Below are 24,040 nucleotides of genomic sequence, written 5' to 3' on the forward strand. Positions count from 1 at the left end.
ATATACCACAACCAGTTTGACTATATGAAAAGCTACTTAGATCTTGATTTTTATATAAATACCAATTTTTACCATTATAAAAGACAACATAATTATGCTTCATTTTTCTTTATAAAATTACCTTTTAACAGAATATTGTTAGTTTGTCATCCCTTAGGTTTTTCTGTACCAATAAAAAGTTATTTTTAAAGAAAAATATTTAAAATAATTGTTTCATAGAAACAGAAAGTCTCATTATCAAATTCTGATAAAAAAAGTATAACCATGGGTAGTCTTACCATACTATTAATTTTCTTTCATCAAAGATGAGTATTTAGGAAGTGTTATATTGGTAAGTAAGATAAGCTTCTCAGTGATCTACAAAAGTGCCTTAAATAAAGATGAGGTAGTAGTAGACTTTTCTTTTGTAAAAGGGAAATATCTTTAGAAGAGATATTTATCCTGACATTGGTTTTGAGATTCCAAGCCTCATCACTGCTAAGAGAGGTACTATTCTAGGAGCTACCTTTCATTGGAACCAAGACAACCTTGAGATCACTGAGAAAAAAAAATGCTAGAAGATAATGGGAACAGATTTTCTTGGTTTAATTTTGTGATAATTGCTAAAAATTTATTTTAACACTATTATTGAAAAAAATGGCATCTTTATATTAGCAGCAGACCTGCCCTAAAGAGAAATAAATGCTACACTTCAACATAAAAGCAATGATACTTGAGAAATGTCTGTTCTAACTTGGAATTTTGAGTCAAATTTCTTTCAACCCAGGTAGAATCAGTTTCCCACTAGAGCTAAACTAGCATCAAGAAATTAATTACTATGATATTAAAAATGATAATTTGCAAAGTGGTTAACAGCTCATCAGAGGAAACAACTATTTAGTAAATTCATTATTCATTCTTTTAGAAAGGGGATGAATAGAATATCACTCCATTTATCTTATACTGAAATAATTATGTTTCTAAAAATGCTTTCGTGTTCTTGGGATAGTAAATTTAAAATATTAAACCTGTTGCCCAGTACTGTTCAGTATGGCATAAGTCATGTAGCTCTCAAAATGTTTTCCTCTTTTTGAAGCCACCATAAAGACATGTTAACTCTGAAAATAAGAAATATCACTTGAAACCTGAAGGTTAAAAACAATATTAAGCTTTCTAAATATCAAGCTCTATGTTTACTTTTGAAGATTTACTCAAACTCAATTTAAAATGATGAAAAACTACATAGGGATCAATGAAAATTTGTGGCTACTTATGAAATGCGGCATTTCCTCAAATAACAGGCTTACAGTTTCTATACAAGAGCTAAGTAGGAGCAACAGTTCATTAGTAAATACAGAAAAACCGCACAATTGCTTTAGTAACTACTAATTGCTAACAGTATTATCATTATTTTTAAAGCTCCCAGTGAGAAAGGAACGATATTTAGGTTCTGAAGATGGTAACTCTTCCAGGTTTCAAGAGTTCTATTCATAACAAAAGACCATGCCATACTGTAGAATAATAAATTCACCTCCAAAAACATCATGTTCTCATTTAGTTGTTACTGATCAAATTTAGTAATCCTGCTTTATAGTTAATATTTTATATAAAAACATATCAAATTTGATTTTAAGCCTTTTTGTTAACTTTAACATCCCTATTAGTAAATTACTGAAGTCAATTACATTAATATGGATTGTGAATTACAATACTTAGCTTTACTGAAGAATTTTAAAACAACTCTGAAAAGGGGGATGAGGAAACCGTATTTTATGTATAGCAATGCCAAAAGCATAGGTTAACAAAGCATTTTACATGTAGGAAAGGACACAGGATTATTTTTAAAGGAAATCATGAAGTACAGATTTTTAACTGTCTTTACAATGCCTACAAAATTTCAAATATCTCTGGATCATATGCAAATTATAATGAAAAGAAAAAAAATTAAGTATACACTCTGTATGATAAAAACAAAAACCAAACACCTGGTCAAAAAATATCCAGTAAACCTTAGTGTGTAACCTTTAACAATTAGTGTATCATAAGAAAAATAAACTGATCTGGAAGCAAAATTTAGGGCAGAGGTTTATTCTGGATTCTAACTGCCCTTGTAGAAAAATTCAAAGTAGCATTAAGAAAAATAAAATATTTAAATTCCCATGTTCCTACTCTTTACCTAACATTGTTGTTCTGATGCACCAATCCTGAGTACTCTAACTTTTGATTTATAGTGATATTCCTTCAGATATAATTTCATAGAAGAAGGAATTGGAAGGGCATCAATGCCATCGTAAGTTGTACAGTTACAAATAACTGTTCTGCATATATGCTGCAGGGAAAAGGGGAAAGTCCGAATTAAAGGAGTGGATAAAAGTGGTTCAAAGAACATACAGGCACTTGGGTCCTTATAATGTTCTAGGAGCCCAGTAATGTCAGGAGACTGGAAGACACAAGGATCATGTGCATCAAAACTAAAGTTGTGATTCCACTGTTCAATTCTAGCATGAAGAGAACGACTGTAACGCCTAAAACTAACAGAAAATAAATAGTCTTCCTGTGCAGAGTCTCGAAGTAAAAAAGTACCCTCTGGTTTTCCTTCTAGTAGAGCTTCAGCTGCATATTTATCCATAACTCCCCAGTAACATGGATTGTTATTGATCTGAAGAAGGTCTGGTACAAGACAGTGGACATAGTCAATCTGGGTGTGGTACTTAGGAGTTGTTTCCAATTGCAGGATTTCTTCATCCATCTCCCATTTGGGTTTGTTTCTTTTTCTGGAACTTGTGCAAAGTGTTATAATTTCATCATCTGAATCCATATCGCTATCTTCTATACTGTTGTTTGAAATCAGGTTCATCACAGAGTCAGTCATAAGACCACCTCTACATGAAGCATTGTTGGTGGTGATGACACAGGGCTGAACATCGGGATGTGAAAAACAGTTCACCTGTTCTTCCATGTCTCTCCTTTGTTGTAGCTGACCATCCCTCATTTCACTCTGAGACAAGTCTGTGCTTACCAATTCATCTGATTTGGGATTAATAGGAGCAGTGTGTCGTTTAATAAAATGCCACCTAAAGGCTAAATCTGATCGAGGTGGGAAAGGACACTTATCTAACATGAGTTCACTGATATGAATTTTTCTTTTAGATGGAAGCCCTGAAGAGTGCCGACTACTACAGTTCTTTATTGGAAAACACTGCCCCACAGCATCTTGCAGTTTCTGTTTAAGAGATCGGCCTAAAAATCTATGCCCACAGGAATGATCTAAATCCAACTCGATGGACGAACAGCTGTGCTTTCTTTCTTGGCTCCGTAAAGGAACTTCAGTTTTTTCTAGAGCATTTACTGTTTCAGCATCTGAACAACTTTCACTCTTTTTTGACCAAGATAATTTCTTTCCACTCCACACATAACCGTCCTTTCTGTCAGCACTTCTACTCCGACTAGTTTTGGGTCTGACATCTAAATTTTTACTATTACTTTCACTATTTTCTGCCATTTTAATAAATTATCCAAAAATTCTAGTGTTATAAATACTGCTTTTTCAGTTTTTCTGGAAGGAAGTTTCTTCTGGGCACTTTCATGTACCTAAGGAAGAAAAAAAAATCCTTAATCATTTGTTATTCACATCATATAGTTTACATATTGAGCCTCAATTAGACACAAGATGAAAAACTGTAATTAGTACATGAAAAAGATGGAGTACTTAAACAACCAAGCTTCCTCTATTAGCCAAAGTATATGCTCAAAATGTGAATAATTTCGTGTTGAGGTACATCTTAAGCCAATATCTTTTCCCCCTTTTTTCTTTTTTTATTTCACAGCAGACCAGTGATTCACTGTAAGAGACAGTGAGAAATCTATAAACTGGTGTTTAAAGGTCACTACCATAAATAGTTCCTTCACGTCCCTCCTCTTATTTTTTATTCCTATTGATTGAAAATATTAACAGTTTTAAGTTATAAAGCTATTAAGAATTTATTAAATAATCACCACTGAACAGTACAAATGCCACAGAAGCATTCCCAATGTAGGGTTTTTTTTTGGAGGAGTAGAGTTCCCAATTTTTACTTACAAAAGACACAAATAAGAGCCATCATATGTTTTAGATCACTCTAAGATAACCAGGTTATCAAATTCTAGCACCAACTCCAAAATATTTTTTTTAGCTATCCTTTCCATGGGGAAATGTAAAATGCCCACTGAAGTTTTAAAGTGCTGAAAATTACAAGCAATAAAGAAGGAAGGGAGGTAGGGTGAGAAGGAGGGAGAGAAGGAAGAAAGAGAGAAAGGAAGAAACTAGAAGAGGTAGAAAGGAAGAGGAGGAAGAAGTCTGAGTCCCATTATGACTTCCCAGTTCCCTTAGGATTCAGAGGCCTTGGTTTTAAGAAACACCAATTTTAGCCTGAGGAGTCTATCTTCTCAGAGAAAGACAGTTATTTTCTTTTTCAAAGTAGGACAGGCATGTTTCCTTTTGTAGAGCTTCTTATCTGTCCTTGGGTTGGGGAAGGATTCAATATATATTGAAGAAACCTAGCTGAGGCAAACTCCTAAGAACAAGTTCTTGGTCAATGATGAAATTTTTGGAGCTGGAGTGGTAGGATTTGGCATCAGGTGAATTTTAGCATCTACCCACATTTTGGTGCCACAGGCTTTCATGGACAAGGCATCAGGCCAATTTGAGGCAAAATGAATAACCTTGATGAGGTTGTAATCTGCATGAAGTCAGGGATTCTATATCACTTTTTGGTCCAATATCACTAAGGGAGGTTGGCACATAGTATAAATGGATTGATGACAATCTATTAAGAACTATGAAGTACTGTAAGCCACCTAATAAAAAAAAAAAGCACCATTTCGGCAATCTATGACTCTTAAGGTACCTATGGAAATGGGCAATGTTCTATATACATCCATGATTTAGATATGATTCATGTTTAATGTTCAATTAAGACTTTAACAGTTGACAAAATTCAGAGAACCCCAATGCAGTTTTGTCAACTCATTTCAATAACTGGTCAACTTCACCATCAATCTAGGTAGTTTTTGGAAAATACAGAATTGGACAAAAACTTGGTATTTTCCCACATATATACACACATTCTTGTATTCTTCTTGATAATTTTGACAAACAAGCAGATATGTTACCATAGGGCAATGCCTTTGCCATGAAATTGGTTAGATATACTAAAATTTACAATGGAAAATACTGACTTTTATTAAGACTAATACTAATGATTGGTCATAGGTGTAATTTACTTAACTATTCTTAGGTGGAAAAAGATTTTAAGTCCAGAATTGGGGGAAAGGGTTGTATAATTTCAAATGTTTTGAAATTCAAGTTGAATTTTGTGTGTAAGAAAATCAATTACACTCAACATTCTGATTATGGTTTTCTGATTATGTTAGAGGAACATAACAATCCCAAGAGTCAAGTAAATGTTTAGAGTCACTTGAATCCTTTTAAAGCGGTAGTGTTTGAAACAAGTATCTGCAGTGGCAAATATGATGTCATGTGCTTAAAAGTGTGAACTAATGACACAGACCTGCCATATAAAGTATTCCATTTTGGAACACTGAATAGCATGTAGTGATTATACTTATTTTGATTTAGTGAGCTTATGGACATACAATCATTCAAGTTCATGGGAAAAATATTTTAAAATCTAATTTTGAAAGAAAGTATACCAAAATTGTACTCAACAGTATCCGTTAGTTGTTAACTGACTAAATTCAACTGAACAAAAATAAATAAGCAGAAGCGAAAGAAAATGAAGATACTGATTAAAAGAGACACTTGTTACTGCTGAAGAGCTTACACTTTAATATATTTTTCAAGATAAAAAATAATAAAGAAGTCCCAAGCAGATATTTTTTGTTACTACTATGTAATTTCATATTTTTTACTCAGTACAATAATGTGAAAATCATCACGTAAGGTTTGAAATACCTGGTGCTTTTACTTAATAAAAAATTACTAAAATAGCAGTTTAGTTGATATATGACCAACTTTATTCCAACGGGTGTGAGCTCCATCTTGCCTCCTTATTACCTCTAAATTGTGTCATTTCTCTCTTTATTTCTATATCACAGCTAAGCTCTCTACCTCTATTATTGATAACATTTCTCACCTTTACCAGGGCCTACTTCAATTTTTCTCTCAATTTCTGCCTTCAAACATAACCAAGTCTCCTTGAAAATCTTTTAGTGATTCTAACGCTTCTTTTAGTTAAAACTGCTACTTCCCATACTTTCTTTTAATTGTTGTTCAATTACAGTTGTCTCCATTTTTCCCCATTACACTCCCCTGCCCTACCCACCCCCCAACCTCCCACATTCAATCCTCCTTTCCCTGTTATTTTTGTCCATGGGGGTCCTCTGTCCCTGTTCCTTGACTTGACCCTTCCCCCCCACCCCCTGCCCATTATCCTCCCCTCCTCTCCTCTCTGGACATATTAAATTTCTTAATGAGTACTATAACTTGATTTCCCCTGGAAATGAAAACAGCTGTTTTCTTCTGATTATAAAATAAGTAATTATCTGATTTGAAAATGGCCTAAGTGAAATCTTTCTGCTCCATCCTTTTCTCAGAAGTCATCCCAGAACAAGAAAAAGAAAAAAAGAGAAATAAAACACAAATCTCATCTTCAGTGAAACTGGAAGATAGCTATAACCTGAGTCACAAATTACAAGCACAGAAAATGAACGGAGGAGCAATAACTGACTGCAGTGGAGATGCAGGTGACACCAGGCACAGAGGCAACATGGATGAGAAGCAAGCCACGACAGCAGGCAAAGTCCAGGACCCAGAAGCACCAGGTGCTACAGAAAGTGTAGATGGAGAACAGGGTGGAATATGGAGGTAGGCTGAAAATCTTCACGAAAACAGTTTGATGCTTCTGGTTCTTATTCCCACACTTAGAGTAGATGAGTTTTTTTTTATTATTTGAAGAAATTGAACCAGAGAGGCACAGGGCTTTGGATATCAGACACAGCCAGGGTGGAGGGGAGACTTCAGATTAAAAATAGAATGAAAGTTTCCTGCTCTCTTAACAGCCAGGAAAATATCTCCTAATGAAAGCCTGGAAGATACTTTGTTGGAGAAACAGAATGGCCAAAGAAAAAGAGACTTACAGATGCTGCTCTCTGGGAATACTCCAATAAAAAGCTAGAAGGGCACACAAACATGCAGTGAAGCTCACCAGTCTATAAGCCCACCTTGTTCACCTGAAGCTTTCAGGCAGCATTGTTGTGCTTCATTCACTCTAGAATATGAATTTCTAACACAAATGACAGAGATTAAAATATAACAAACTTGGAGAAAACAGTGACTATAAAAGGAGCAGAAAATAAAATTGATTTCTTCCAAATTAAGAGAAGATATTACACCTATGAATGAGAAGAGGATGTAGGGACAATTAGAGGATAAGAGAGTTTTGGAAATTAAAAATACAACTGCAGAAATAAAATATTCAGTAAGAAAGTCAGAAAATGAGCTGAGGAAATAACAAAAAATAGGAAAAAATGGTTAACTAGACAGAAAAGCTAAGAAAATTAGAGAATCAATACAGACATTTCACAGAAAATCTCTAATAAAATGGAGGGGAAGAATTATCAAAAAAGCTGTATTGAAAGAGCCCACTGAGCACCCAGCAATGCAGGGAACAAATACAGATAAAGTTACTTTATTCTAAAATGTTAGAACCCTTGAGATAAGGAGATACTAAAGTCTTCCTACATTATAGGCAACAATACTGTACTGTATGCTTAAAAGTTTGTAAAGAGGATAAATCTCATGTTAAGTGTTCTTACTATGAAAAAATAAAATAATAACTAAATAAAAGCCCCCCCCCAAAAATAAAGTCTTCAAGAGGGAGAAAAATCCTAATCAAAGGACTAAATAAAATGGCATTTGGTTTCTCAAGAGTACCACTAGAAGTTAGAAGCTAGTTTCCAACCTTGAGGAGATAACCAACCAAACCATGAATCAAATATGAGGATAAAATAAATTTTCAGATGGGCAAAGTAGCAACAATTTTACCTCATACTGGATAATGTTCTCTTCTAAAATTAGGGTGTAAAGCCAAAACAGAAGAAGCAAAACAGGAAACAAGATATTTAACATAGGAGAAAATGAAAAGTGAATTCTTGAGATGATGAAGCGAGGTCTCTGGACCTGCTGGAGAGCAAGTCATTCATATAATCACACAAGGACATAAGGCTCCATGGTGGCAGATTTTAAGGGGGAAAAAAAAAAACAGAACTGACTTTTAGAAAATACAATTGACAATATAAGAAAGGAATGGAAAAAGAATTAGGTAATTACTGATTATAGAAAAATTCAAACATTATACAAGAAAGAAAATGGAATTATGAAATATAACATGTGGCTCAGCAGTGAACAGTATTTACCAAAATTGTCATATAATTACAATAAAAGAATGGTAAGAGAATGAAACTGAGAGGTAAATCCTATCTTAAGAACTGATATCTAATCTAATAATTAATGAATCAAGAAAGCAAAGTATAAACATATTATTCAGAAATATGGAGGTAATTATTAGAAAAACAGTTAAAAAAATTGGAAGTAGATGCCTTTGGGATGGGCAGGCAGTGCCGTGTTTTTTAGCTTATCTAAGCTTCTCAGCTTAATTTTTAACCTAGGTGCATATATAATTTTGATGAATATAAGTTTAAAAAAGTAATTTATACTCACTGTGAAAAATTCAAAGTAGACAACGTTGTAAAGAAAAATGTAAAAACTATCCATAATCCTACCACCCAGTAACCATTTTTAACATTTTCGTCATCTCTATACATGTATATGGCAAGAATGTAGTTTCACAGCAGTGACAGCAAGCATTGGAAATATGGTTTGAGTCCAGTTTATTTTATACGAGCTATATGACCTTGAAACCTATTTCTTTATCTGTAAAGCAGAGGTAGTGATGCTATCTATCTCATTGGGCTGTTGGGGATTAAATGAAATAATGTGAAGTACTCAGCTCAGATTCTAAATATATGTACTCAATTAATGTTAACATATTTTTTCTTTTTGGAAAAAAACACGCACATTAGATATGTTGTTTTATTAAAGCACCTAAGCTAGTTTTAGACAACTAGCTCATAATGAAGAAATCATAGAACACCTGTCTCTAGCCCAATGCAAACCAGCTGATGAGCAAATACAATTTTCAGGAGGATAGCTAATACTTCAAAGTAAAAAAGGATCAATATGCCAGATAGAGCTCAAACTCAACAGACCAGAAAGCTACAAAACAATTTGACATTTCCCCCTATAGAAGTAACTTCCAGTCTTCCTCTATACAAGTTTACATGCGTTAGCACATGTAGTAACAGGTTTACCAACTTATATATACAGTAGGTACCAATAGATCAAGTATCTATGGATGTTAGGTTAACTAACCATTCTTACATATGCTAATGCTGCACGTGTCCGTAAAATAAAGTGAAAAAATACCATTACCTTAGATAAATTTTCCATAAACATTTAGCTGTACTTAAAGAGTTAATGCAGGCCCTGGCTGGTGTGGCTCAGTGGATTGAGTGCGAGCCTGTGAACCAGAAGTTGCAGTCTGGTTCCCAGTTAGGACACACACCTGGGTTGTGGGCCAAGCTGCCAGTTGGGGGGGCGGGGGGCGTGTGAGAGAGAACCACACATTAATGTTTCTCCCCCTCTTTTTTTCCCTCCCTTCCCCTCTGTCTAAAAATAAATAAATAAAATCTTTAAAAAAAGAGTTAATACACAGAAAATCTTCTGATTATCTTTTTGAATCTAAGAATTATAGTTTTACGTAAATTTTACATAGGTATTCTTTTGCTAGAAAAACTGAGTTCATGCTTCAGAAGTCCTACTTTTTAAAACTGCTATGGCAAAATGTGATTTGGTAAAACAAAGCATATTAATATATTAGCCAGAATGTCAATATTGTAGTTTTCAAAGTAGAAATAATATTTATTTCCACTTATATTTGTCTAAAAGTTAGAAAAATTAAAATTTATTAATATTGGCTATATGGTTGACAATGTTCCAATCATCCACTGTCAGATGGGTTACTTGTCTGAAGGTGTACTGTCCCTGGGGGAAGAGCTGGGGTTCCGAAAAGCTGAAGACTCAATTGTGCCCTCTCCATTTCTTTGTTCACTTTCAGTGCACCACACTGCTTGCATGTCGCTGGAATAGAACCATGGAATACATCATCTTAAATAAGAGAATCTTTACAATACTTTGTAAATAGATATGATCACCGAAATTTTGTAACACACAAGGTTTGCTAATTATCTCAGGGCAAAATATTTAAATAAGTTTTGAACTTTTAAGATGAGTTATGCATTTTTCTTTTACAAAACGACAAGTGTTCTAAATTTGATTAACCTGACTGGGATAAGAGGTGACTCTTAAGGGCTACTTAGCAGATATATTAAGAAAGATTCATGGAGGCCTCCCTCTTGCCTCTCAGCCACTGACAGTCATCCACAATGAGGAAGTCTCAGAAACTTCCAGGCCACGTGAGCCATGGTCTTGGCCACATAGGAAGCACCGGGGAGGCCAAGGTAATGCTAGTGGCTTGCATCATCACAGGATCAACTTTGACAAATACCACCCGAGTTACTTTGGGAAAGTTGGAATGAGGCATTCCCATAAAGAGGAACCAAAGCTTCTGCCCCACTGTCAACCTTGATACACTGTGGACCGTGGTCAGTGAGCAGCCACAGGTAAATGCTGTCAAAAATAAGACTGGAACTGCTCCTATCCTTGATGTGGTGTGACAGGGCTACTACAAAGTTCTGGGGAAGGGAAAGCTCCCAAAGCAGCCTATTATCCTGAGGTCCAAATTCCTCAGCGGATGAGCCGAAAAGAATATTAAAGGTGTTGAGAGCAGGTGTAGGAAAGGAACCCTGAGTCCTGTTAGTTTGAAGCCACATGGAGGGAAATTCACTAAATGCTCACAAGTGTTTTTCAAAAAACAAAACAAAACAAAACAAACACCCCCCCACCCCGGCAAAAACAAAAAACAAAACTAAGAGAGAAAGAAAGGAAGGAAGAAAGGATGGAAGGAAGGAGGGACGGAGAGAGAGAGAAAGGCAAAACAGAACAAAACTGATCCCTTCATGGTATAGGAAACATCTTACAATTACTGAAATATTAACTTTAAAAAGCTTATGCTATGGAGAGACATCATTTTAGGAAAAAAGATATTTAGAATTTTATTTACTATTTCATAATTTTATAAAAGAGGATAGACATATAAAAATGTCACATCTTCATATTTAAATACATGGAAAAAATTTAAATCTCTTCCAGAAATTTCATTAAACCAAAATTATTAAAAATAAAAAAATTCAATCACATACTTGAAATAAAAATAACAATTTTTAGTGAAAACTTATATTTTCATATTTTTATTTATTTAAATATTTTATTTATTTTCAGAGAGGGGGAAAGGGAGGGAGTAAGAGAGGGAGAAAAGCATCAATGTGAGAAGAAACATCAGTTGGCTGCTTCTCACATGCCCCCAACCAGGGACCTGGACTGCAACCCAGGCATGTTCTCTGGCTGGGAATCAAACCCGAGACCTCTCGGTTCACAGGTCAGTGCTCAATCCACTGAGCCACACCAGCCAGGGCTATTGTCATATTTTTAAAGGCTAAAGTTAAGTTCAAAAAAAGTGCATTGGTGTTTTGCCTAGACATGTAAAATCTGAATGTAAACAAAGTTTAGGGCTCTAAATCTGAATGAGTCCTTTGAAAAATAGCCTATGTTCATTCTTATTTTTTCTTAAACTGAGGTATAACTGACATACAACATTGTTAAGTTTCAGGTATTCTCAGAATTTTATACAAACTTTGTGTAAAGCAGAAGACAAAAAATGTTAAGAAGCCTTGGCTGGTGTGGCTCAGTGGACTGAGCGCCAGCCTGTGAACCAAGGGCTTGCCATTGCAATTCCCAGTCAGGGCACATGCCTGGGTTGTGGGCCAGGTCTCCAGTAAGGAGAGTGCGAGAGGCAACCACATATTGATGTTTCTGTCCCTCTGTCTCTCCCTCCCTTCCCCTCTGTCTATAAATAAGTAAATAAAATCTTTCAAAAAAGTTTTAAAATATTAAGAACATGGCTTTACTACCATTTTTATGTAGTAGGGAAATCAAAGATACTTTGAAAGGTGCTGACGAATCAAAGATCTTTGCTGGTAGCTGCAAAGAGCTTTTCTTTTCTTTCTTTTTAAAAAAAAGAGGGTGAAAGAATCACTTGGGAGAAGGTTGTTTTGGCTTTTGATTTAATAATTAATTTTTTATGAAGGCAGCTAAGTTACATTTCTCTTCAGAGAAAACAGTGACATCATTTTTAAAAAATATTATTTCTCAATGAGCCAGAGGCAAATGTCTAAGAATCAGGTTTATATAAAAACCTTTTTTTGAAAAAGGAAGTTCCCAAATTCAGTAGCCATTTGGTCCCTGGTTCTACCACCAACTGCAATGACAGTGAAAATAGAATGAATACCTGACACGGCCACTGCACTCTAATAAAAGATTTAAATAACATTTAGTTCTATTGAGGCCTAGAAGGTGTTTTAAGATCAAGATTTCTATAGAAACTGTTAAAAAGCCTACAATTAAAAGGATAAATTTCATTTATCTGGAAAATTCATTTATATTCTCTATGATGTTGGATGAGGGATCACTATTATATATATTCATTGAACAATTACTGGATATACAATGGTAATGTACATTTAAGGCCAAATTTCATGTGAACACTAAATTAAAATAAATTTGACCCTATTTAAATATTTTTAATCCTCACCTGCGGATGTTTTTATTGACTTCAGAAAGGGGAGGATAGAAAGAAACATACACCCACGCCCAAGCCCACACCCCCCCCCCATCAGCTGCATCCCATATGGGCCCTCATCAGGGCTCAAACACACAACCTAAGTATGCGCCCTGCTCATGGCTCGAACTCTAAACCTTTTGGTGTAGGTACAATGAGCCAACCAACTGAGCCACATAGACAGGGCATAAATTTGATCCTATAAAGAACACTTTATTGCAGAAAAAAATTCATGAATAAATTACTATTCTAATAATAATGTAGCCCAGGAAATTCCTTGCCAAATCCATGATTCCAAAGCTTTCCTGCCCTTATGTACCCCCAAACTCCTTGAAAGCATTCTGATCACAGTCCATGATACCTGAACTATATCCTGTGAGTCATAGTTGTTGATAGTTGATTAAAATCTGATATTTGTGTAGGATTTCGGTGGAAATATTTAAGTATCACAAATGGAACATAACGTGTAGTTGACAATAAATGAATTCCTTGGAATGATAAAGAAAAAAGATATGAAAAACGGGTTTGTTCATATGAGAAAAACCTCTGAACCCCCCAAAATCTTTCTCACTATAAAAGCAATACAGGTTTATTTTCAGTATATATTTTAAAGTGCAGTTGACCCTTGAACAATGCGGGGGTAGGGGGAACAACTCCCCATGCAGTTGAAACTTTTGGCTCTCCAAAAATTTAACTACTAATAGCCTATTGTTGATAGCAGTCTTATGGATAACAATCAATCAACACAAAAGGCCCTGGCCCATGTGGATCAGTTGGTTGGGTGTTGTCCTGCAAACCAAAAGGTTGCAAGTTCAATTCCCACTTTGGGCACATGCCTGGGTTGCGGGTTCAGTCCCTGGTCAGGGTATGTGCGAGAGGCAAAAGATTGATGGTTTTTCTCTCATGTAGATATTTCTCTCCCTCTTGTTCCCTGCCTTACCGTCTCTCTAGAATCCGTAAAAGAAAAAGAAGTCATAAGGAAGAGAAAATACATTTACAGTACCATGGTATATTTATGGATAGCATTATGTTTACGTCACCTATTTACAAAATGAACCGTCTGTCAGTAGCTACATTAATAGTCTTATATATTAAAAAACACTGTAGATGTTACATATATTACTAACACTAGACATCAAAAATGAAATGTATAAAAAAATTCACATTTATTTATCTTTAACAATTCATACACTGATAATGAAGAAGTAGCAATACGACTACTTTATGGTAGTCTCCTGTAATTGATACCACTGCTTCATAGTACCCTAGCCTATATATTAATGAATGGTCATAAAATTTTTATGGTATACAGTATTACAGTCATATTCACAATACAGCATTAGAAACATATTTAAAACCACTTACTTGTGATGACAGGCTGATAAGCAGTTTCTCCAATTATGAGAAGCATGATGTAACATAATTCTTAGGAAGCAAAATTATAAAACAGTAAGAAAAGTAACACATTATTAATTATACATCAAGTATCACTCACTTGATACTTGAAGGTAGTCTGTCCATTTCACAATACAAGTTTTGCACATGTGAATATTGAGGCAATGATGATTACACAAAAACATCTCATATAGTTCTTGCCATACAACAGATTTTCACATGAAGACACATATGTACACACAGATAAGTTTATTAAATATGACATAATGATTATTTACTATTCATTATCCTTGTCTTTAGGTTAAGTAGGCTGAGGAGGTAAAAAAAGGAAGGTTGTTTTTGCTGTCTCAGGGCTGGCAGAGGCAGAAGTGGTAGAGGGGGTGGAAAGGGAGGCAAGACAGGCAGGCACATTTGGTGTTAAATTTATGAAAATACATTGTAAGTTCTGTCTGATATTTTTGTTTTCTCATTTCTCTAAAAATATTTCTATAAGGCACCACCCTTTCTTCTACCATTTGCTTTAGTTTCAGTGCCTGTATCACAGAAAAGTCCATATCATGAAAGAAGTCAAAAGCCACCTTGAATAATCGAAACCCTTCTGCTGGATTGTCTGATGTCAGTTTGTTTCCTGGTGCTGTTTCTTCTACGTCTTCTCCCTCATCATCTGGCTCTGGATTGGAAACATTCATCTCCACCAAGTCAGGCTCTATTAATTTCTCTGGTGTGGTGTTTATTACCTCTTCATTAAGAACCTGTTCAGAGAGCCACTTCCGGCCAAGATGGAGGTGTAGGTAGACATTCTTCACCTCCTCACACAACCATAAGAAGGATTGCAACTAATCTCAAAATAAAATACAACCAGAACTGCCAGAGAATTGAATTGTATGGAAGTCTGACAACCAAGGACTTAAAGAAATATTCAGCCAGATGGGTAGGAGGGGCAGAGACGGGGAGCCAGGCGGAAAGGACATGGTGTGGCGGCCGTGGTCCCACATTCATCTGTGGCAGGTAAAAACCAGGAGGGACACCTGGGAAGTGAGCCATCCCAGCCCCAGACCAGATCATGCAACCCAGGGTTCCAGCACCAGGAAAATAAAGCCTCATAAAAACCAGTGGGGGTTGGGGCAGTGAAGAAACTGCCAGTCTCTCAGGAGAATCTGTGTAGAGTACCCACAGGGCCCTAGGACATAAGCAAACCCATCCACTCTGGGATTCAGCTCTAGGGCAGCAGCTAAAAGGCACCAGGCACATGGAGGAGGAAGGGGAAGTGACTGGAAACAGGGCAAGAGCCGAGCAAGAGGCATTGTTCCCTCTCAGACCCTTCCTCACATAAAGCACCACAAAGCAGCAAAGCAGGTTGCCCCACTGTGGTAAATATCTGAGGCTCTGCCCCCTGCAACATAACAGGTGCACCAAGAGAGAGTCAAAAGCAGCTCTGCCCAATACACAGAAGCAACCACAGGGTGGCTGCCAAATTGAGGAGGCAAAGATATATGGCCCAAATGAAAGAACAGATCAAAACTCCAGAAAAAGAACTAAGCAAAACAGAGATAGCCATCAATCAAATGCAGAGTTCAGAACACTGGTGATAAGGATGTTTAAGATCTCACTGAGTATGGCAAACACATAAGGGAAGAAAGGAAGGCTACACTAAGTGAAGTAAAGAAAAATCCACAGGGAACCAGTAGTGAAGGGAAGGAAGCTGGGATTCAAATCAATGATCTGGAACATAAGGAAGAAATAAACAGTTAACTAGTACAGAATGAAGAAACAAAAATTCAAATAATGAAGAAAGAATAAGAAGTCTCTGGGATATCTCCAAATGTGCCAAATGAATCATAGGTATGCCAGGAGGAGAAGGGGAAGAGCAAGAAATTGAAAACTTATTTGAAAAAATAATGAAAGAAAACTTCCCTAATTTGGCAAACAAAGTAGACATACAAGTCCAGGAAGCACAGGGAGTCCTAAACAAGTTGGACCCAAAGAAGACCACACAAAGACACATCATAATTAAAACGCCAAAGGTTAAAGATGAAGAGAGAATCTTAATATATTGCGTACTGCATAGAAATCTCTAAGACATACGCCACGGTCGAATGACCAAAATACAATGTAACTGCAATGCTTTATGGGTTCGTGCAATTATATAGTTTTTTGTGGATTGACGCACGGTTTCCACCAATGAGATTGCTTCATTCGATATGGACAAGACAGTGTGTTGACATCTAAAGTTCATAACAGATGGCTCATGAAAAACGAGAAAACTCGTGAGCGGTCCTTAACAGATGGCACGTGAAATACAAGAAAACCCGGGAGTGGTACGCAATGTGTTAAAAGCAGCAAGAGAAAAGAAAAATTACCTACAAAGGAGTAACCGTAAGACTATCAACTGATTTTCCTTTTTTAAAAAAAAAGAAACTTAATTTTTTAATGAACTTAATTTTTATTTTTAGAGATGGAGGAGGAAGAAAGAGAAGAGAGAAACATCAATGCGTTGGTTGCCTCTCAAGCACCCCTAACTGGGGACCTGGCCTGCAAGCCAGGCCATGTACCCTGACTGGGAATTGAACCAGCGATCCTTTGGTTCTCAGGCCAGCACTGAATCCACTGAGCCACACCAATCAGGGCATCAAATGATTCCTTAAAAGAAACTTTGCAGGTAAGAAGGGACTGGCAAAATGTATTCAAAGTGATGAAAAGAAAGGACCCACAACCAAGATCACTCTATCCAGCAAAACTATCATTTGAAAATTGAAGGGCAGATAAAATGCTTACCAGACAAGGTAAAGCTAAAGGAGTTCATCATCACCAAGCCCTTATTACATGAAATGTTAAAGGGACTTATTTAAGAAAACGGAGATCAAATCTATGAACAGTAAAATGACAACAAACTCACAACTATCAACAACTGAATCTAAAAGAACAAAAACTAACCAAACAACCGGAACAGAAACAGAATTATAGAAATGGAGATCTCATGAAGGGTTATCGGTGGGGAGGGGGAAGGGGAGAATGGGGGAAAAGGTACAGGGATGAAGAAGCAAAAATGGTAGGTACAAAATAGACAGGGGGATGTTAAGGATAGTATAGGAACTGGAGAAGCCAAAGAACTTATATGCATGACCCATGGACATGAGGGTGGGGAGTGGGGTTTGTTGGAGGGAAGGTGGGGTACTGGGTGGAGGGAGGGAAAGGGGGAAAAATATTGGGAAAACTGTAATAGCATAATCAATAAAATATACTTAAAAAAAACACTGTTCAGGCAGATATTCTTTCTCTTCAATGGTTTTCTTAATGGCGTCTGGGAACTTCCCTGCTGTCTCTTGGTTGGCAGAAGCTGTCTCTTCTTGTCATCTTGACATTTTTTTAAATCAATCTCTTTCTAGAATTATCCAACAATCCTTTGCTGGCATGTATTTCTCTAACTTTAGAGTCTGCACCATCCTTTTGCTTTAAGTTGTCTTATGATGACTTCGCTTTTTTTCTTGAATCATATTACGGGTCTGTAAGTATGCCTTTCTTATGGCAATCCTGCACCCACATAAAAGCTTCATTTTCAATACAAGATAAAACAGTATTTCGTAAAAAGAGCAAGGTTTTCAGGCCCTCTGGCACAGCAGCAGCAACAGCTTCACGAATTTCTTTTTCTTTTTTTTCAATGGTCCATACACTATATTCATTTATCTTGAAACGGTGGGCAACCACAGCTGCAGACGTCAATCTATGATACATATCAAGCAATTCAACTTTTTCTCATAACGTCATGACTTTTCTCTGCTTCTTGGGAGCACTAGAGCACTTCCAGGATCACTAGTGGCACTTTATATGGGTCCCAATGTTGTTATTCAAGGTTTATGGTATTGCACTAAATATGATGAAAAATACGTGAGAATCATGAGAGATTACTTTTTACTGTGATAATTCAATTTACTGGGGAGACAAACTGCTCACAAAGAGATGATGAACGTCACACAGCCTTTTAAGCAGATATTCACAATAATTGGGCTCACTGCAGCTCAATTCTTGAGCTCATAGCAACAGGAAGTGACCATGAAATTGTTACAGTAGTACAGTATGTACTATAGTTAATTTTATGCAGTTACGGCTTATATTGCATCTTTGTTTACATTTTTCTCCACTGTGAATGGCAATATGTATGCTCTATAAATGTGTAAGTTTTAATTAGTTTTAACTTTTTATAATTGATTTGTGTATATTTTACGGTAGTAAATGTTAAAATAGACTAAGTATCTACATATATTTTATGCATTTATAACATCCCTAACTTTTCCTTAATTTTTTGATTTTTCTAGCCTACATGGTTCATGTTTTTTCAAACTGTTACAAATCTCCAAAAATTTTTCCAATATATTTATTGAAAAAAAATCTATGTATGTGGACCCATGCAGTTCAAACCCATGTTGTACAAGGGTGAACTGTTTCTCCTTTTTTCATGCTACCAAGCCTGGGACTTAACTAGATTTAAAAAAAAAAGAAAAAGGAAAAAAAAAGGAGTAATTGATTAGTACTATTATACCTTCTTATCCCACTTTCTCCACTTACTTTCCTAATAATAATTTGCTTATGTCACTACTTCCCAATGTGTAGTCTTGTAGATACTAGTACTAAAAGATGTCAATACATTTTCTAGAGAAATAAGAGTTTCTTTATCAAACAAGTTTGGGAAATGCTTTTCCTTTGAAAGATTACACTGCATATCTAGCAAAAGGTTCCAAGAGGTGCTTTAGCTAAGAAATCTGCTTAAGCCATAGTTTCCAATATTTAACTTATGACAAATCTTTTTTTGAGAATAAGTTTTTGGGAAACATTAACATGGGCTAATATTAAAATGAGTGTACATTTCCTGAGCATGCTAACTAAAGACAAAGAGCAATGTCTAGTAACCTGAAACTGAAGGAAGTTAATATAGAGCAGTGATTTTCAACTGATGTGCTGCAAGAGTATTTAAAACATGCAATACCTGACTATTTAGTCAGGGGTATTGATCTCTTTTCCCTTAGATTGTCAAATTAAAAAAACGACAACATCCAATACAATAGCCATCTAGTGTGAGTGAATCAAAATTATACCTATTTTTTCTCAGACCAGCAAAACAAAAATATTTTTTGGTGTGCTGCTGAATTTTAGTAATATAATATGTGTTAATAGCGAGGCTTACAGTCAACAGCAGGCTATTAGTTAAGTTTTGGAGAAGTTAAAAGTCATATTCAGATTTTCAACTGCATGTGGGGGCAGGGGATCATGGCCCCTAACTCCAGAGTTGTTAAAAGGTCGACTGTAATTCAATTAAGCAGTCAATTTAGACATTGTGGCTTGTTTCCTTGCAGTCTTTTTTTTCCCTGTAAGAGCAATTTAGCCTAAAGAGAAAATTTTAAAGTTTTAAAGCTCCATAAAAATAATAATCTACAGTTTTTCACTCTACCATATTTCAAAGGAAGCATGGTACAGGTGAAATAGCGTGAGTAGCTAAATCATCAAACATGGGCTAAGATTAAGACTCTGTCACTTACTAGTCAACTAATTTTAAAAATCTTTAGCTTCAGTATTCCCTTTGTAATATCTGGATAATGCCAGCTGTCTCATGTTTTTACTGCCAGGATTACAATGTACAAAAGAAAGCATACATTGAGCTTAATGAAAATGCGTACAGGTTGCTTTCTAGTATTACTCAACTTTTCATGTAGAAGCTAATTTCTAAAAATGAAAGGTGGTAAAGTAGTAAAATTAAGATTTAAAAGGAAAGAGATGAAACAAAGTCTACTTACACATAAGGCTAGAAAATCTGCACAAAAACATACCCATAAAACTGAGGCTAGGAGGCTTTAGTATTTCTGGAATGTCATAAAGCACTTTAAATTACTCCTGATATTGAACATGCTGTTTTAAAAAAGTCTTAACATTTTAAATTCTTTGAAAATAATATGGATGTATATAACCAAACTTTAGTTATAAAAGTTTTGTAGTTTTTGCAAGCTCTCTAAGTAAATAAATAATTTCAACAGAAATAGTAGGCAAATAATTTTTTAAAACTGATTATAGATTATTCTTTTCATTGCTTTCTAATAATTACATATGCTTACGTTTAAGCTTGGGGACAAGTTTTACCTACAAACTAGTATAAGGTAACTCTAGACTTAAATAAAATTGCCATAATATCTGGATACGTTTCACTAACTTCTAACTTTTAAAGCAACAGTTATAAATTGGAGAGACAGTGTGGTAAGACTACTTTTGATTAGAAGGTAAAAGACCTGGGTTCTATTTGTAGCTCTGACATTTGGTAGGACTGTGACCTTGGACAAATTACAACCTTTCTGAGTCTCAGTTTTTTTCACCTATAAAATAGTTGCTATATCTATGTTGGATCCAGTGTTAATATAACACAAGACTGTTCCCTTTTACACCCTGGGAGGTTTATACAGGTGCAAATACTATTTACTCCAAAAATAAATTTAAAAGGTGGATGAGTTTCAGGATACTTTTTAGACATACAAAAATCTTCAAATTTCTAAACTTCAATGTTATTATTCCATACTGTGTTCTCCTGTTATTGTTACACTCTCGTCCAGTGTTATCTTTCACAGGATTAACAATTTTTATATAAAATACATTTTATTGAAAAGGTATTTTTAAAACTCCTTCTATAAGGCAACACTGATATGCCTCTTGGATAAACTGACTCTCTAACATTATATGAAATTATTTTTTATGTACATTTAATACCAGTGGAATGGTTAACATATTCATGTTTTCTCACCCTACTGCTCTTGAAATCAACAGTATTTGTGAGCCGAAGGATACTCTAAGTGGCCACAACAGCGCAAAGCTAACTTACTTCACTGCAATTGAATCTGTGACCTTAGCATTATTTTCAGTGAATTCAGTCAGCTACCGACTTCTGACTTCCTTACAACAAGCACTGTCTGCCCATGTGGAAAATTTTGACAATCACATCAGTGACTGTCATGGGTTTCTTTTTAAAGAGCTATGTGATCTTTAACATTTAAGCAGTTTTTGCTAACATGTAAATTACACATATTTTATTGTTGCACTATCACTGTGTACATTTTATCTGAATGTCTGTTTTCCTCAAGACGACCATAAATTCACTGAAGATGTTAAAATTTGCAAGTATTTGAAACAAATGAAATTGTGAAAACATGGTAGCAAAAAGATTCCATCTTTTAATATTTGAAAATTCACTGGATAATGATTTAAACTGACTTCATTTTAAATGAAACCACTAAATGTCCACCCAAAGCACCCTGTTAATAACACGAGACATTAATTAGTTTTATACATCCATGAATATCTCCTATATACTTTAGCAACTCAGACGAGATTGGGCGCGTTCAAGGTGGTATGGCCATAGACTATACTTTAGCAATTCAATGGATGTAGGTATCATCTACATTTTAGAGATGAGGAATCTGACATTCTGAAAAAGTAGATGAGCATATTGAGGGTCACACAACGAGTAACTGTCAGAGTTAAAAGGGCTGTTTGACTCTAAAGGCTCTTTCCAGACATGTGAAATTTGTAAAGGAAAATTTTCCTTAACCTAAGCAAAGTGAAAGTACAGATGTGTGAGCACCCTTCATAATTTTAAAGTCAAATGGTATTATAGATATTATAGTTAGGGCATTTTATAGCTATAACTCTTGTTCCAATCTGCAAATTCTTATGCTGAGTTCTGAATAGTAACACACTGAAATCTCATCAAGATTTATTCATTATAGAGATGAACAATGTCAGAGTTCAGCTTGAACCCTACAGTCTAACCAATGATATTTACTTGGATAAAAAATTCACAGATCAGTCTATCGAAGAAACGAGATCGCCAAATAACATTGTCACTCAAGAACTGTCTCAGGTATCTTTCCCTCTAGAGGGAATTCAACAATAGATTGGTAATTTTCCCACAAATCCCAAATTCTTTTCCAGCCAATCACTCTTCCTCTTCATTCATATACCAAACCTCAGTGTCTAGCAAGCCTATTTGAGCCCAGTACTCAAAACCACCCTTTACACTATGCCACCACGGTAAGAACAATACCACGACTTGTCTTAACTATGTGCCGTGTGTTTGCAACCTTTCGAAATGGAACGAGATTGAAAAACAATGCGGGCAATCTCTACAACAGAAAAACGTCTCATTTATGCCATAAACAAGGTATGACTGAGACTAAGTGGTGGGTAACACACACACACACACACAATCTTTGTGAAGGTTTTCGTCAGAGACAGATTTCCGAACAAGGAGAGCGTTAAGACAAAAGCAAAACATAAACTTAATGGCCAAGACCTAAGCACATATTGCATGGACCGAACGAAGTATTCAACAATACACTTTAGTTCTAACTCGTCTTTTAAATCCAAATATGCACTTCAGTGAACTTGAAGTGGGGTCTGAACAGAAACTTCCAAAGTTACTTTCTTCTTAAAGGATATATGTAGAGTCTCCAAGATTACGTGTTAATGTACATGCCATAACTCCAGGGATCGCAAACTAAGATTAAGTCTTCCTTCCTTTTTATTTCTATAAAAATGACAAGGTGAGGGCGTGAAGGATGCCGAGATTAAAGGCTCGAAAAGGGTCTCGCTTTTCTCTTCCCTAGAGAAGGTGCCCAACGATCACATTCTCCAGCCAGGCGCCAAGAAGGTGCTGGACCCGTTCAGGGTCGCGGATACTGTAGTATATGAAGAGAACCTGAAAGGTAAGGAGCGGACCCCTACTGGTAGGCAAGCAGCAACTACCCTTCCCCCACTCACCTCTCCGAGCGCAGTTTAACTGGCGCTGTCCAAGTAACTGCCGCCATCACTATCGCCATCAGTCTGGGTGCTCGCTGAGGTGGAGGAGTGAGGCCCAGCCACTCCTGCACCTCATGTAGGTCCTATAAGGCGCTTGCCTTTCTGCAAGTTCCCACCGCTCGGCGCAGAGTTCCCTTGTGAGACGTCGCGGTCACCGCCTCCACTTGCTCCCCAGACGCTACCACCACTTCCGTGCTCGGATCCCTCCCTTTCTTTCCTCACTCCCTCAGCAACCGGCTTTTTTCCCTAGCGTTCGGCGAGCAGTGACGTCACCATCCCGCGACCTGGGCTCGGACCAGCGCTGGGCGTGGGCGGGCTGGCGCAAGCGCAGTGTGGCGAGCGCGATTGAGCGCGGGAATCGTCCCAGCGCTGGCGCTTGCCTGTCCTTTCTCCAGTTGCGGAGGCTCAGGCATCTCGGTGAGTCTTCTCTCTCGGTAGCCGTGCCGGAGAGGAGTTTCCTCTTCCCGGCTTATTATCTAACAGCCCCTCCATTTTTTTTCTGCCTGTGCCGCTTGGGTGGGGGAAAGAGGCTGTCGAGAGCATGCCCGGGGGAGATATTTAATACTATGAAGAAAGGGGGGAAACTAATGCTTTTATAAAACATTTTCAGGTAGGTGAAGGAAAAGATGCCTGCGACACAGAAGCCGATGAGATACGGACATACAGAGGGACACACAGATGTCTGTTTTGATGATTCTGGGAGGTAAAGTACCTTGAGAAGCAAAAAAAAAAAAAAAGTTTCAGGTGTAAATATTAGAACATTTATTCTTATGTTCTGTAAGCCTAAAACAACTTGTAGAAACATAGAGAAATAAGGTTGAAATATAAAATGGCACATATATTTTCCTTACATTTATTCTTATATAGGAACTGTTACGGTAGTTTAAGGAAATCAAAAAAGCTAACGAGTGCAGAAATCTTCCAGGGGAGTTGGAAAGATGTGCACTTTCCCCTATATTTTACCTTTGTTCACTTCCTCG

The 24,040-nt window shown here is 36.4% G+C and overlaps 1 protein-coding gene across 1 annotated transcript; it reads right to left on the bottom strand.

Annotated features, from left to right (window-relative positions):
• Window positions 1-935: 935 nt before the first annotated feature.
• SOCS4 (suppressor of cytokine signaling 4) lies at window positions 936-23,271 on the bottom strand. The gene is made up of 2 exons (XM_054567539.1): window positions 23,022-23,271; window positions 936-3,570 (listed from the first exon to the last, which is right to left on the bottom strand). The coding sequence occupies exon 2, from the start codon at window positions 3,479-3,481 to the stop codon at window positions 2,156-2,158; it is 1,326 nt and encodes a 441-aa protein (XP_054423514.1). The 5' UTR covers window positions 3,482-3,570; window positions 23,022-23,271; the 3' UTR covers window positions 936-2,155.
• Window positions 23,272-24,040: the final 769 nt, after the last annotated feature.

Source organism: Pteronotus mesoamericanus, unplaced genomic scaffold (genome assembly GCF_021234165.1).
Source record: "Pteronotus mesoamericanus isolate MK-2021 breed Mesoamerican mustached bat unplaced genomic scaffold, CSHL_Meso_final contig_182, whole genome shotgun sequence".
Taxonomy (NCBI): domain Eukaryota; kingdom Metazoa; phylum Chordata; class Mammalia; order Chiroptera; family Mormoopidae; genus Pteronotus; species Pteronotus mesoamericanus.

Coding starts and splice junctions, on each gene's coding strand:
- SOCS4 (XM_054567539.1), bottom strand. CDS start 3,481: ATGGCAGAAAATAGTGAAAGTAATAGTAAAAATTTAGATGTCAGACCC.